The sequence below is a fragment of the Macrotis lagotis genome, chromosome 1, assembly GCF_037893015.1.
Source record: "Macrotis lagotis isolate mMagLag1 chromosome 1, bilby.v1.9.chrom.fasta, whole genome shotgun sequence".
Lineage (NCBI taxonomy): Eukaryota > Metazoa > Chordata > Mammalia > Peramelemorphia > Peramelidae > Macrotis > Macrotis lagotis.
Genome location: NC_133658.1, coordinates 740,847,411 through 740,862,609, shown reverse-complemented (window position 1 = coordinate 740,862,609; position 15,199 = coordinate 740,847,411). Strand labels below are relative to the sequence as shown.

The 15,199-nt window shown below is 39.2% G+C and overlaps 1 protein-coding gene across 1 annotated transcript in view; it reads right to left on the bottom strand.

Annotated features, from left to right (window-relative positions):
- The window catches only part of EEF1AKMT1 (EEF1A lysine methyltransferase 1), a 36,954-nt gene extending 23,800 nt beyond the window's left edge, over window positions 1-13,154 (bottom strand). Inside the window, exons 1-2 of the mRNA XM_074216236.1 lie at window positions 13,059-13,154; window positions 6,732-6,886 (exon numbers count right to left, since the gene is read on the bottom strand). Of these exons, the coding sequence (XP_074072337.1) occupies window positions 6,732-6,878 (147 nt within the window). The 5' untranslated portion in view covers window positions 6,879-6,886; window positions 13,059-13,154. The remainder of the gene's footprint in view (window positions 1-6,731; window positions 6,887-13,058) is intronic.
- Window positions 13,155-15,199: the final 2,045 nt, after the last annotated feature.

Here is a 15,199-nt window from a genome sequence, read left to right as displayed (position 1 = left end):
CGGATTTGAACTCAAGAAGATGAGACTTCAAGCTTGGCACTATGCAGATCAATATTAAACACTGATTTCACAAACCTATATTTTCCTGGCATTAAAGAGTCTTTTAAACTGGCCCTCTATATGTATTTTTCTCTTAAAGATTTCACTAACATATACAGGCTCTTTAGGTTCTCAAATAACTCAGGGAAGCCACAAGGTGGTGGTATTAAAACAACATAGATGTAGTTTATTGATATATCAAATATTTTTAGCTCTAGCTTGTGAAACATTGACAGTCCTACCAAAAAACCCTCCAAATTTTCCTCTTTAGATAAACAGCTTCTTTACTGGTAGCTGAAAAACTACACATCTGTACTTAAATACATTAAAGTGCTTAGGTTTATGTACTATAGACAGTAAATTAATGAGCATCTAAGGTACAGCTAAATAAGTCTGAACATACCCTTTCCTTTTCTAAACTAGGATAAGGAGAATTGTAAGCAAGTCTGCAGGGTTTGTATGCATTCAGAACTAGTGAGACTTGCTTGGAATGATGTCTAGTAATTAATATTTGTGACTGAGACCTTTCAATAGATGACAGCAAATTGGAGGACAAGTGGAGTGTTTTGCCAGCTCTGGGATGAATTAGTAGTAATTATTCGGGGAAGAGTTACTCAAATCTATTATTAAAATGTAGAAAGGACAGATACTAGGGGTAAGATAAGATTTCAGGCACTTTATCTACACAGGCAGTTTGCTGGCATAGTACTATGCATATAAAAAACTGTCAAATAAATATCAGTTGAATTGAATCTGCTGGCAGATATTCATAGGTTCATAGAGTATTAGTGCAGAATAAACTGAAGAAATCATTTAGTCCATAGTCTACCTATAATTTAAGATGAGGAAATGAGACAGATATCTTCAGATTCAGGGTTCAGACTGAGACATATCTAGGATCTACATTTTGGATACAATCAATTTAGAAATTTGTTTTGCTTGTCTATATATTTATTACAAGAATTTGTTTTTTCTTTTTTTCAATGAGAAGGTAGGGGTAAGAAGGAGATAAAAGAATTTTGCAGGAAAAAATTAATTTAAAAATAAAAATGACTTTTATGAAGTTAAGATTCAATATAGAGAGCTTTACCTTTCTGTGGGAAGATAAAATAACCCCACTCCTAAGTGAACCTCTGGAATTTAAAAGCAGCTAAACTATGAAAAACTGGGGAAGTCTCAAGAAGGATGTAGCGTCTTATATGCCAGAGATAGACAACATTGTGATGAAATAAGCAAGGATGAAATCTCTCTGATAAAGTACCCAGAGAGAGCTACAGTTGTCCCAAGGCTCTAAATCAGCACATTACCAGGCCACAAGCAGTTCCACCAGAATTATACATAGGTTCACAGATCAAAAGCAGAGGGGAGGGGTGGCTAGGTGGCACAGTGAATAGACCACCGGCCCTGCAGTCAGGAGTACCTGAGTTCAAATCTGGCTTCAGACACTTAATAATTACCTAGCTGTGTGGCCTTGGGCAAGTCACTTAACCCCACTGCCTTGCAAAAACCTAAAAAAAAAAAAAGCAGAGGGTACCACAGAGGTCCTCTGCTCCAACCTCATCTAAGAGAGGATGAACCAGAGGGGTGGAGAGGCACAAAATAAGTGCTAAGTAAATGCTTGTTGATGTGACTTAAATGATTTTTTTGAGGTCATCTAGGTGATAAAAGGTAGGGCTATGACTAAGGACCACTTCTGAAAGGACACCTCTAGAGTGACCAGGTCAACTAAGAAATTCTACTACCTAGGGGTTCATGGCAACAGAAGCCCTTCATATGAAAAGATCCTTCACTTAAAGCTGTAGGGGGATATTCAGGAATATATATCAGATGTTGAGTATCTTAGGTTGGGCTGATTTGGTAAAGTACTAATTAATTCTTGACTTGCTTTAATGATAATTTCATTCTTCATAAGGTCAAGGCAGTCAACAAGGGGGAATTCTATTCCAACTATAAATCTCACCAACAAATGAGATAGAAATGGAAGGAAACTCTGGCTGGGAAGTGACCACTCCTTCCTAGAGTTTGTGATAAGAGTAGGAAAGGAAAGCTGGCCAAAGTGACATATACCTTAGATTTGAGGAGAAGAGATTTCAAAGAGTTTGAGAAAAGGACAGTTATCATCCCATGGAATAAAACTCTACAAAGGAAATCAGCTAAAGCAGGATGGAAAATGTTCAGAATTAAAGTTAGACACATATGAGAATATATTTTTGATTAAGGAAGAAAAACAGGAGTTATTATGAGAAATCATATAAGAAGGGAACTCACCAACCAACTCAGATTCCTCCTCACCCCCCCTTTCCTTAAAAATTCTATTTATTTATTTGTTTGTTTATTTATTTATTTAAGGCAATAGGGTTAAGTGACTTGCCCAAGGTCACACAGCTAGGAAATTATTAAGTGTCTGAGGCTGCATTTGAACTCAGGTCCTCCTGGCTCCAGGGCCAGTACTCTATACACTATGTCACCTAGCTGCCCTCCTCACCACCCCCTTTTAAAAAAAAGTAAATGCTTACTGATTTTTTCCTATATTTCCTCCTGTAATTTTTTAGGCCTAGAATTGGGTTTGTATTAAATGGGAACTCTCATTACAGAAAGTCTAGTCAAACAGAACTTAGTCTTAAAGAGTTCCCTATTTTACTGAGATTGATTTCTCAAAGATCATAAAAATGTACACTTATTGTAAGTCAGGATTATTTCATTCTTTGCATTTGTAATCCTAGCACCCACTGCCTGACACAAAAAAACTCCAAAGGGCCCTCCTGTAGCTCTTTTCTTCCTCATTCTAGAGAGCCATCTCATGAGGTTTTTTTTTTTAAAGGAAAAATTTAGGAAAATATCAATATATTGAAACACTATGACAATATATTCAATATGAATCTCTCTCTTCCACCTCTGAAAAGGAATGGAGGAAGGTGTTTTCTTATATCTCTTTCTTGTTCTTCATAATTTTGTAACATTTGGTTTAAGTTTTTTAGTAGAGGTAATTCTGTTTACATCATCGTGGTTATGGTATATTGGTTTCTTGGCTGTTTCCTTTACTATTCCATCAGTTCATATAAATCTTTCCATTTGTCATTTCTTACAACCTATTATAATTTATGAACTAAACCAGTTCTTTGTTGTCAAAAATAAGTGCTTTTATAAATATTTTGTATATATGAAACCTTTTCTTTTTCTTTTTTTAATTCATGACTTCCTTGGGCTTATGATATAGAACCTCTGGGCCAAAGGATATGGACAGTTTAGCCACTTTCTTGGCATAGTTTCACTTTTTTTTTTCAAAATGGTTTATCATTTTGTAGCTCACCAACAACTCACAAATGTGACTATTTTCCAACAAATCCTCCAATATTGACAGTACTTTTGTTAACATTAGGATAAAACTAAAAAAACTCACCTGTGACTTCACTGATATAGGGAACTACTAGGTGAGATAGCTTAATCTACCAATGTAGGTCAACATCTCTGAACTTAACAGTCTTAGAGTCACCTACAGAAGAGATGTCAAGCCATCCAGAAAGGGATCCAGACTAAAATGCAATTGGTAAATGTTTAACAACTAAATAGAAATATGATAAAACATAGATATAATAATTTGTGGTTTTGAAATTCAGTGACTTGCCCAGGGTCATACAACCAATAGGGTCAGAGATGGGTCTTGAAAGAAGGTGTTCTGGTTTCAAGGTTAGCTCTCTATGTATCACACTATGTTGCCTCTCTATCTTTATAAGAATTATACACATGTACACACACACACACACACACACACACACACACACACACACACAGTTTACCTGCAGTTATGCAGTAATTAATACCTTCTAGCAATTACTACTGGGCTGAATAAAGAAGGTGCAGAGATCTAGAAAGAAATACATTATCTCAAAAAGCCAGAGTTGAGAAACTGAAAGAAGTTCTGTGGCTAATGAGTTTCCTTGAGCAGAAAACCTGATGAAAATGTGACAGGCTATGCAACAGGACTAACATAGAAATTGGCCAGTGAAACACGGAGAAAAGCAAGAAGAGCTGAGAGGAAAAGATGGAAAATACAAAGAATGTAAAGAGAGAGGGAGGAAAGCAAAGGGATAGAAAACTGAATCAAATTTAATTCTGAAAACAAAAAAAGTGAAAGTAATAGAAATAAACAGATGAGCTTTGAAAGTAATATGCTGAATTTATTATATACTTATTTATATATATTATGTAATATGTAATATACAATAAGCAGTTTAAGATATTAGATTTATTATATACTTTTAGATATTAGATTTATTATATACTTCAAAGGAAAAGCAAATTTTAGATACTAGAGATTCAGTTTCATGTACAATTCTCTTCTTTTTACATTTTACTTTGTATATGAATATGATCAAAAAACTAAAACATTTAATTCTTAATTTGTTTTCAAAATCAGTTAACCATAACTCTTCAATAAACATGATAACTGAGTAGTAGTAGATCAGAAACAGAAATGTTTAAGACATAAGAGAAATTATAGTTGGGAGAAAAGCAGACTGTAAGCACAAATTGTAATAAAAATTAAAAGATGGTACACTGTATTAGCACCATAGTTCTTCAGGGTACTACTGTTCACAATTATCAGAAGCAGATCAGTCCTAGAGATGGCCAGAGACAAATGTTTTGTGAGGGTTAAGTCACACATAAAGTATCCAAAAAGGCCTCCTGAATCTAAACCTAGCAACTCCACTAAGTTATGAAAGGGGGGCTAAGAGAGGAATGAACTGCTAACCAAAAATTTAAAAAAAAAAAATCAGAAAAAAAGGGAAAAACTATTTGCTCTAGGCAGTGCCATAAATAAAACATATTTGTGTGGCTCCAGCACAACCTTTAATGTAGATTTTATGAAACACCTACTATATCAGGACTCCTTGCTGTTACAAACCATAAAGTCTAGTGATGAATATAGCACATACACTCAAAAATACAATGTGCTATAAGTGCTGGAGAGAGATGAAAATAAAAGCTTGTGCAAGTTCTGAAGAGAAAACATTATCATTAAATAGGGATATATAGTTTTGAGTGTCAAAGAAGTAATAGTTAAATTTGAGACACTGAAGGGAATTTAGAATGGGGAACTTTCTCTAGGTCAAAAGGCAATGCTTCTGTTAAAAAAGAGGTGGCCTAGGAAGCAGGAAGAGTTGGGTCCTGGTTTCAAGTCTCATCTCTAACACATACTGATTGTGTGACTCTGGGTAAGTCACTTAACCTAGATAAACTTTCCAAGACTAGAACTTGCCTAGAATGTGCTGATCACCCTATCTGGAGGGAGCTGTGTCTCCCCCCCAAGAGCTCCTGGTACCAATGAAATCAATATTCTCCTCCCCAAAAAGAAAAGAAAAAAAAAACTCAGATTAACCAGAAATTGTAAAAGGAAAAACCTCCAAATCTGGAGACTGTTAGAGACAAAAAGTAGGTTAAAAAAAAAATCACTCAACGTGCCTATAAAATATTATCTATATATAACGCATGTAGCCTTACTAACGCTAGGAAATTAACAGAAGAAAGACAGAAGCTTGAATTGTTTCTCAACAATTTACTTCACATTAAATAAAATGCAGGCTTCAATTCTTTGTTGAAAAGCTTATTTTTCACAACTACCCCACCTCCTCAAAAGCTTTAGTAGATAGAAGTGAAAAGGGACAGGAAATCATTAAAGTAGGATATGTTCATAATCTCTAACTTTAATGCAACTGATTTCTTGAATTCATGTTGGCTATCATAGTAGGAGTTATTAAAATGGTTTCTTTCTTTCATAATAATGACACACTGTGAGATAAATTATACAAATATCACCTTCATTTTACAGATAAGGAAAATTGTCACAGGACTCACAGACATTAAGTAGCAGAGGTGGGATTTAAATTCATATTTGCTCTTCAGCAAAAGTCAATTAATAAATCAATCGACAGATATTATTAAAACCCTGCTATGTGCCAGTCACTGTACTAACTGCTGGGGGTACAAAAAAGGATAAGATAATCCTTGTCCTCAAGAAGCTCACAATCAAATAGAAGAAATAAACAAGATTCAAATAAACATATACTAAGCAACCTATATACAGGTTAATTAAATTAATTAAAAGAGAAAACACTGGAATTATTAAGGATTGAGGAAGGTTTCCTGCAGAAAGTGAAATTCTAGTTGGGACTTGAAGAAAGCTAGGAAATTCAGTTGTTAGTGTAGAGAAGGAAGAATGTTCCAAGCAGGGTGGACAGTCAGAGAACTGCCCAGAATCAAGAAACGGAGTATCTATTTGTAGAACAGCTAGGAGGCCAGTGTCACTGGACTGAAGAAGACATTTAGGGTTATGAGTAAGAAAGAGATGAGAAGGATGGAAAGGCAGGAGGGAGGGAGGTTATAGAGGGCTCTGAATGCCAAACAGAGCATTTTGTATTTGATCCTGGAGTAACAGGGAGTTACTGAAGTTTACTGTGGCTTCAAAACACATGCTAATTTTTTAGTGTTAAGACTTCTTTTTCCAACTAAGTGGTAAATACTTTAGAAGGTATGGTCTAAGGATAGCTGATGATTCATTGCTTATGCCCATTCAGTGCCTTGCAACAAATCGGGCACATCAAATGTTGGTCCTCAATAAAGAATTATTAGCTTACTGACTTTTTTTTCCCCCTTTAAAACAAGATGCATGAGTCTAAAATGGATTTACTTACCCAATTTTCTTCTATTACCCCAATGTTATATTTATTATCTTCAGCAGAGTTAATCTTTCGTTGCTGCTGTTCATCATAAAATTCCTGCAGAGCTGCTAGGGCATGGGGAGAAAGCTGAGGGATGTCATCATCATCAGAATCACCCATTTCTTAAACTGATAAGAAAGCATACAAGACGGAGAAAAAGTACATTATCACCTATAAAATGTACAGATAAAATGTGGGGTTATAAAGTTTAGTCTAGGAGAATCATTAAAAATTGTAAGAGTGGGGCGGCTAGGTGGTGAAGTGGATAGAGCACTGGCCCTGGAGTCAGGAGTACCTGAGTTCAAATCCGGCCTCAGACACTTAATAACTACCTAGCTGTGCAACCTTGGCAAGCTACTTAACCCCACTGTCTTTCAAAAAACTTAAAAAAAAAAGGAAATAGAAAAAAAATTACACTAGTTAGATATGTCTCTGTGCATGACCTTCAAAAACACTGCATAAAGTATCTTAAGAGTTCATCAAGTCTAATCCTGTCATTTTATAAATTAGGAATTGAAGCCTAGAGAAGTTAATCATTTTGCCCAAACAGGACAAGGATTTGAACCCAAACCAATACATTTTTCACCTGTACCATTTTAATGCTTCCTATGGAAGAAATAGGTGAGGAGATGAGAAGAGACTTCACAAGTATACTCCTCTTATACTAACTTTAAACAGCAATTCTCCTTCTTCTTCTTCTTCTTCTTCTTCTTCTTGTTACAAAGCAATGGGGTTAAGTGACTTGTCCTACGTCACACTGCTAAGTAATTATTAAGTGTCTGAGGCCACATTTGAACTCAGGTCCTCCTGATGCCAGGGCTGCTCTATTCACTGTGCCACCTAGCTGCCCCTATTTTTAAATATATGTTATTGCTATTATTCATGGAATCCTGGAATAATGTAATAGCCTTATTAGTCTTCATTCCTTTCATCTTTTCCTTCTCCAATCTGTTCTTCACAGCTGGCAAATCTTTATTCCTAAAGCAATAACCTGACCATGCTAAATGAGGATGGACTGTTATAAATCCATCATGATTAATTAAAATAACTTAGAGCAATTCCCTGATGGAAGGTCAATAATTTCATTGTATGTATTATATTTCTTCCTGTTTCTTCTAGGACTTAGATCCAGAAAGAATTTCTACCCTCTCTTATAGATTTTCAGTTCATTTTCTCCATCATCCTTTTCCTCCAAACATGGCCAACTTTATCCCCCAAAAGTCTTTTCTTTACATTTTTTCTTCATCCAGCTATCATCTCATATCTCTCCTCTTCTTTACTGTTAAAGTTCAGGAAAAGTCTATACAATGGGATCCATTTTCTCACTATCTGGCTTAAGATATTGACTGAATTGAAAATTCTCTCTCTAAGGTCACCAATAAATTCCAAGTGAATAATTACAGTAAAGAGTCTCCCTTTTGGTGTTAATATGTGTATGCTAGGGTAGACAGACAAAGATAGGGGAAGTAGATAGCAAGTGACTTGAAGAATGACTGAAATAATTTAGGATTCTCTTTCAAATTTGGGGACTGGTACTTTAAGACTTCTCTTTCAGAGGAAGAAATTCCAGATCTTTCTCTCTCCTTACAATGTCTAACATCAAAGCAGAAGGCATTCTAGGTCAAGCTGAGTATTACACAATACAAAAAGCACCATGGAACACTAATTTTTTCATTTTTTTACTATAGCTATCCATTTTTCCTTACTCCCTTACTTCTCTCTTCTTTCCCTCCCCCCCATCAATGGTGTTTGGAGAGGTTGGGCAAGTTTAGGAGGATCCCAAAGACACAGAAAAATCTAATTTAGGGCAATATGTTTGGATAAAAAGAAATTAAAAAGATGTCTCTGTTCAATAGGAAAATGTTATTTGGTTAATATATTAGTAACAACTTCTCAAGAAAATAAAAAGGAGTAGACAGGTATCTATCTTAACAGCACTGAGCATAACATTCTTTTTTTCTAATATTAGTGACTCAATTATTCACTAATATCAGTCACATTTGACATTAGAAAAGACTGTTCCACATGTGGTCCATCAATTATTTATTAAATGCTTACTTTTGTGTTCTAAAAATGAAAGTACCTGTCCTCAAGGGGTTTATGTTCTGATTATGTTCTTAAGTAGATAATATGTTGCATACAAATATACAAAGTACCATATTTCCCCATGTATAAGACACACTCCTTTTTGAAAAATCTGGGGTATAAAACTGGGAGCATCTTATACAGTGGTTGTAGATTTTTTTTTTACTTGCATTTCGCCCACTTTTTCGCAATTGTTGTCTTTGCACTCATTGTTTCACATTTGTTACAAGATATATTAGGTTTTGTTTTGCCATGTTCTGGAAAAATGACTCAAAAAACACTTTCCTACAGTGCTGAATTCAAGTTCCAAGTGATCCAGTTTGCAAGTAAATGGAAATCATGCTGCAGTTTATTCCTCCTCCAATTGAGAAAACAATCCAAGACTGGTTATGGGAATGAGAAACCCTGCTGAAAATGCCCTGGCAAAAGAAGCCCATGAGAAGCATGGCAGCCAAGTGGCCTGAGTTAGAGGGAACTGAAGAGATGGATTGAAGAGCAAAAGGCAAGTAGAATTCCTGTGTCCACAAAGATGGTTCAGAGAGAGCCAAGAGGAATTGCTGATGAAAAAGAAGTAACTGATTTCAAAGGAAGACAATTGGTGCTTCAGGTTCATGAAATGGAATGGACTAAGCATTGTCCACACACCAGACTTAACAGGAGAGCTTGTGGTCAACCACAGACCAGAGCACAGGCAGGAGATCAGTCAGAGCCTCTCCTAACACAGTGATTCATCATCAAATACAGATGAGGATGAGCTAAATGGATGGGAGTTTTGACAGTGATGAGGAGTTGTATGAATTTTATGATGAATAAAATGAGTTCAATAACTTTATGTAATACATTTTTTCAAATTTTGGGCCCCAAAATTAAGGTGTCTTATACACAGGAATATCTTATACATGGGGCTATAGTAAATCTAAGGTATTTGGTGGACGAAAATGCACTGATAGTTGGGAAAGGTCCAGAAAAGGCTTCATATAAAAGGAAGCAATTGAGCTGAGCTTTTGAAAGATTGAAGCTCTGGATTCTAAAAGGCAAATGTGAAGAGGAAGCATATTTCAAGTAAGGGTGATTGCAAAGACTAAGGCATTAGAATGCTGTATGTGAGAGACATCAAAGTCAGTTTGGCTGAATTATTAAGCATTGAGCATAGTTAAGGAGAACAAGGTGAACTACATGAATGATGAATTCATCATGTACCAGGTACCTTGGAGAAAAATAGACCAGACGATTCTTTGTAGGATAATGACAAAGAGATGTCACTAGAAGATGTCCTAGTGGCCAGAGAATGGACCTGGAGTCAGAGATCTGCTTCTTGGGGAAAAAAAGAGGCCGGTAGGGTGACTAGAAAATGAAATGAATTAGTGACTGAGGAGCTGGCCTTCGGAGACAAAAAAGTCAGGAGGATGGACAGAAAATAGATTGATAGACTGTCCAACCAAGTGTTTCTTAATGAACTAGAGTGCAATTGTCTATATAATTTCTGTCCAAAGGAGGAAAAAGAAAAAAATCAAAACAGTGATTTAATCCTACTTCATTCTTACCTGTCAGGGCTATCAAATGAAATTGAACAGATATTTTGATTCAGCATAGCATGGCATTGGAAATGAAGTTAAAAAGTTAATTCAATTTTTAATCCTATCAATTCTGTACATCCACTCAGGTAAATATTGTGTTGCCTGGTTGCTACTGATGAACAAACCTAATTCTTTCTCAGTACGTCTCAGTATTTCAGAGAAAGAGCTCAATTGATTTGCTCAATCCTAATTCTCTAAAGACCAAGGATTTTATGGTATTCATTTTATTTAACCTAATTTGACTCAAAGCAATAAAGTACTCAGAGATTACAGTCTCCCAGAAACCCAATTTATCTCCTTAAGGATGTTTATGGCCTCCTTTTGTATATATTCAGGATCCCAATCTGACTCTATGAAGGAGCCATACCATTTTGATTGTATTATTTATTTTTAGGGTTTTTTTGCAATTATATGCAAAGGTAATTTTCAACAATGATCCATTTGCAAGTTTTTCTACTCTCCTTTCCCTCCCCCTTCCCCATGGCAGCTAACATTGATTATATTCTGTGAGTGATTATTTCTTCTTTTTTTCTTTTCAGAATCAAAATTGTTTTTAAAGAATCATAATCTCCTCCCAAATCTCTTTAATGGGCATGAGTAATGGGTTTTAAACACTTCACATTTTCCACTAAATTAAAAGTATATGATGTGATTCAGAATTTAAAAAAGGAAACAATATCTTAGATGACCTAGTGGTCCTTACAAGTTCTAGAAATCATCTTAGCTGTCTTGCTTGTAAGTAGGTAAGAATACAGATATCAACCGAGATCACCAAGTCTAAATTCAAGAAATTCCTAATCTTCCTTCATCATTTCCACCTATAGTAACTGTTTTGATCCTCATCAGTTCCTACCAGGCTACTCTCCTGAACATTTTCATTAATTCCAAAAACTCATTTTCCTGCAAGATGGCATCGTGAAACTCATACCTCCTCACTATCCTTTGTGAGATAGAACCTTCCCTCTAAGTGAAGGGTAAGCATCGACACCTCTCAAATCCTCCATTTAAGGAAGGGGCCCAGGGCAGCCACGGCATCATTCCCTGCCATGCCCCTTCACAAGGTATTCTTCCCTTCCCCCTTCATGTGTTGTCTTCATGAATTAAATTGTGAGCCAAGTGGCAAAGTGAATAGAGTGCCTGACCTAGTGTCAGAAAGTCTCATCATTCTGAGTTCAAATTTGGTCTCATAGAGTTACTTAGCTGAGCAAATTACGTAACCTTGCTTGCCTCAGTTTCCTGATCTGTAAAATGAACTGGAGAAGGAAATGGCAAACCACTCCAGGATCTTTGATAAAAAACAATGAAAGAACAGGGATTGTGTTTTGTTTTGTATCCCTAGAATTTAGCACAGTGCCGGGTACAAAGTAGGGCATTTTTTAGATGACTGGTTTCCTACGTGGTTTCTATTATGTGTATCACAGTTGTCAATTTGCCTTTTCTCCAACCCTCTCCCAAATCCAAGAGGGCAAGGAATCTATCCTCTCTCTCTCTCTGTCCCCTAGAGCCAAGCAAAGGTCCATACAGAGTAAGGTCACAGAATCTAGGGTAGGAAGAGATCTTTTAAAATATCTAATTCAACCTCATTTAACAGAAAAGAAATGGGATTTAATGTCACTGTGAAGGGGGGGGTTTGTGAAATCATCCTTGAAAAAAAGTTGTTATTCTGACCTTAAACAGCAAAAGAGCATGCTCATACACAGACAACACAAAAAAGAGGGTTCTATGTTAATTTCCATTTCATACTATTTTTAAATAATCTATGACAAATCTATGACAAATTCTACAAATTATTTCAAACACATTCCACTCGACTGAAAAATAGTTTCAATGGCTGGTTTGGGGTTTTTTGGGTTTCCCTCACCCTAACTCACTCCAAAAAACCCGCAATAAGCACAGCCAAGTAAGCAGAACAGCACTTGTGTCCACAAAGGCACGTCCCTGAACCTGGATGGCCAATTCCCTTCAAAAACCCTAAACACGCGACTGCTTTTGGCTGGTGTCTGGCCGTTTTTTTAATGAAAAGTCTCACTATTCGGGGACTACACGGCCTTGGGGTCCCGGATCTGAGCTCAACTTGGCCCGTTTCTGTGAAGTTGGACAACCCCGGAGACGCCGCCGCCGAGGGGCCCGCTAAGTGCGCAGGTGCGCGGCCCGCACCCGAGACGCAGAGCGCGGCGGCTGCGGGCGGCGCGGGTCGGCCGGGGCGCGCGTGCGCACCGCAGTGCCCGCCGCCCGGGGGGCCGCGGGGACAAGGCGCCCGCGCTGCGGCCCGTATCAGGCGCTCTGCCTCGGCCACTGCAAGGCGCCCGGGCCCAGCCTGGCCGCCGCATGCCGGCCTCCGGCCGTGGGGGAGGGGCTGGGTAGGAGCGCGCAGGCGCGGCGCCGCGTGGGGGGAGGGGCTGGGTAGGAGCGCGCAGGCGCGGCGCCGGGGCCCGGGCCCCGGGGGGGCGGGGCGCTTTGGCGCGGTCCGGAAGGCAGAAGGGGGAAAAAAACGCCCTTAGAGGCTTCTCCCGCCTTAGCGCGCCCGAGGACGGCCACGGGCGGGCGCGGAGCGGGGGGCGAGCTTGGCCCTCCCCGCCCCCCGGCCTCCCCTCCCCCGCTCCCGCCCGCCGGTCCGCGAACCCTGCCCCGCACTCACCGGCCACGCGAGCCGCGCGGGCGCCGCAACCGAAAACCCGGGCGGCGCGGCCCGGGCCTGGGGCGCGGCCGGCCTTGACGCGTGCGCAGTTGGGCACAGCCGTTCCCGCCCCAGTGCTCCTCTCCCTGGAGCCCGATGCTGGTTTTTTTTTGGGGGGGGGGTTTCTTTTTTATTTTTTGCAATGCAAATGGGGTTAAGTGGCTTGCTCCAGGCCGCCCGGCTTAGGTCCTTATGAGGCGTCTGAGGCCGCAGCTGAACTCTGGTCCTCCTCAGTGCTCTATCCACTGAGCTACTGAGCCGCCCCGACTTTTTTTTTTAAGGAAGATTTTGCTTATTTTGAGTTTTGCAGTCTTCCCCTATTCTCGCCGCCCCCCCCCCCCCGGCACTCCGCCAGTCGTCACTTGGTTTCCACATCGAGACAAGGACAAGGCGAGAAGATGCCGGCCCCAGGCCGCCCCCCAGCCCTCCTCTCCGGCCTGGGGCGCCCTGCATGCTTTCTGGCGTTTCCCCTGGACTGGCAGCTGGGCACACCGCCCAGGGGACTTGCGGGCACGCACAGCGGCCAGATCTGAACCCGGGCCCCAGAGGCCCACAGCTTTCACTTCACAGGGACGCCCCCGGCGTGCTAATAAATCTTTGTTTGTTTTGTTTTGTTTGGCAAGGCAGTGGGCGTAAAGTGGCTTGCCACTTACTTGAACTCGGGGACTCCTGACTCCAGGGCCGGTGCTCGATCCTCGGCACCACCCAGCTGCCCCTCGTAATAAATCTTCAATAAAGAATCCTCTTGACCCTTCACTTCCCCCGAGTCCTGGGCCGTATCAGAATCTTCCAAAAGCCCAGGTTCCCTATTTGTATCTTCTGTGTCTGGTACACAGTCTGGCACATGGCTTTTACATAATACTTGGTGGGTTAGTTAAAATAAGATGGAGAGGAAGTCAGGAGGACCTGAGTTCAAATGCGGCCTCAGACACGTCATAATGACCTAGCTGTGTGGCCTTGGGCAAGCCACTTAACTCCATTGCCTTGCCAAAAAAAACCTAAAGAAAAATCTAAAAAAAAAAAAAAAAAGGTCGACCTTGTCCTAAGCACTGAAAATCCTTCCTAGTCTTCTAGGCTTGTTTCTGCACAAATCTTAAATTCTAGCCAAAACAAACTATTCGCTGTTCCTCACCCTCCCAGCCACTTTGCACTGACTAAAGTCCAGCCCGCATTCCAGAAACGCCCTGCCTCCTCACTGCAAGGCTCCGCTCGCTCACCTGAATCTCCTGGGCTGGTCGTGTTTCTCCTAGTCCCTTAGTAAATAATCCCCCAGAATTGTAAGAGTGTAAAAAACACTACTGCAATTTATCCTCTATATACACTGTTGGTTTGTCACCTTCCCCATCAGACAGGGAAATGTTTGACGTTTGCCTGTGGACCCTGCCATTGCCAGGAATTGGAAATAAATATAAAATTTAAAATGTTGTAAAAGAGTTGAACAAGTAAACTTAATGTAAAGAAAAAAAGGGGGGAACAAATCTAATAGAAAAGAATGTGTCCAGTAGGTTTTGTTTTTTTAAAAAAAACTAATGTTTTGGGAGCAGACAGTGGACAAAGCACTGGCCCTACAGTCAGGAGGTCTTGAGTTCAAATTCAACCTCAGACACTTAATAATTGCCTAGCTGTGTGACCTTGGTCAAGTCACTGAACCCCATTGCCTTAAAGAAAAAGTAATGTTTTACTGCATGAACCACTACTATGACTTATTTTGGAATAGAAAACCTTATTAGGCAAAAGTATTCAAATTTTCAGCCTGAAATAGCATTTAAAAAAACCCTGCAATTAAGAGTTACTTTAAAAACACCTCTACATTAGCTTAGGGTTATAACTATACAGTTATGAAAAGATTAAGGTTGCCCTCTCTATACATCTCATGAAAAACAGTAATGATTTTAAAAAATTAAGGGACTTGAGAATTATGTAATGCTATTTGAATGTGTCCATCTAAAACAATAAAAAAATATTAAAATTCATCAAAAGCTGTCACCCCTATTAAAATAAAGAGCAACTTATCTACTTTATAGGATTAAACCTTTAACTTTCAAATACACATTAGTCTAGGGATTAATCAGTTAGTGTACTAAGTACCATGAAATTCCTGA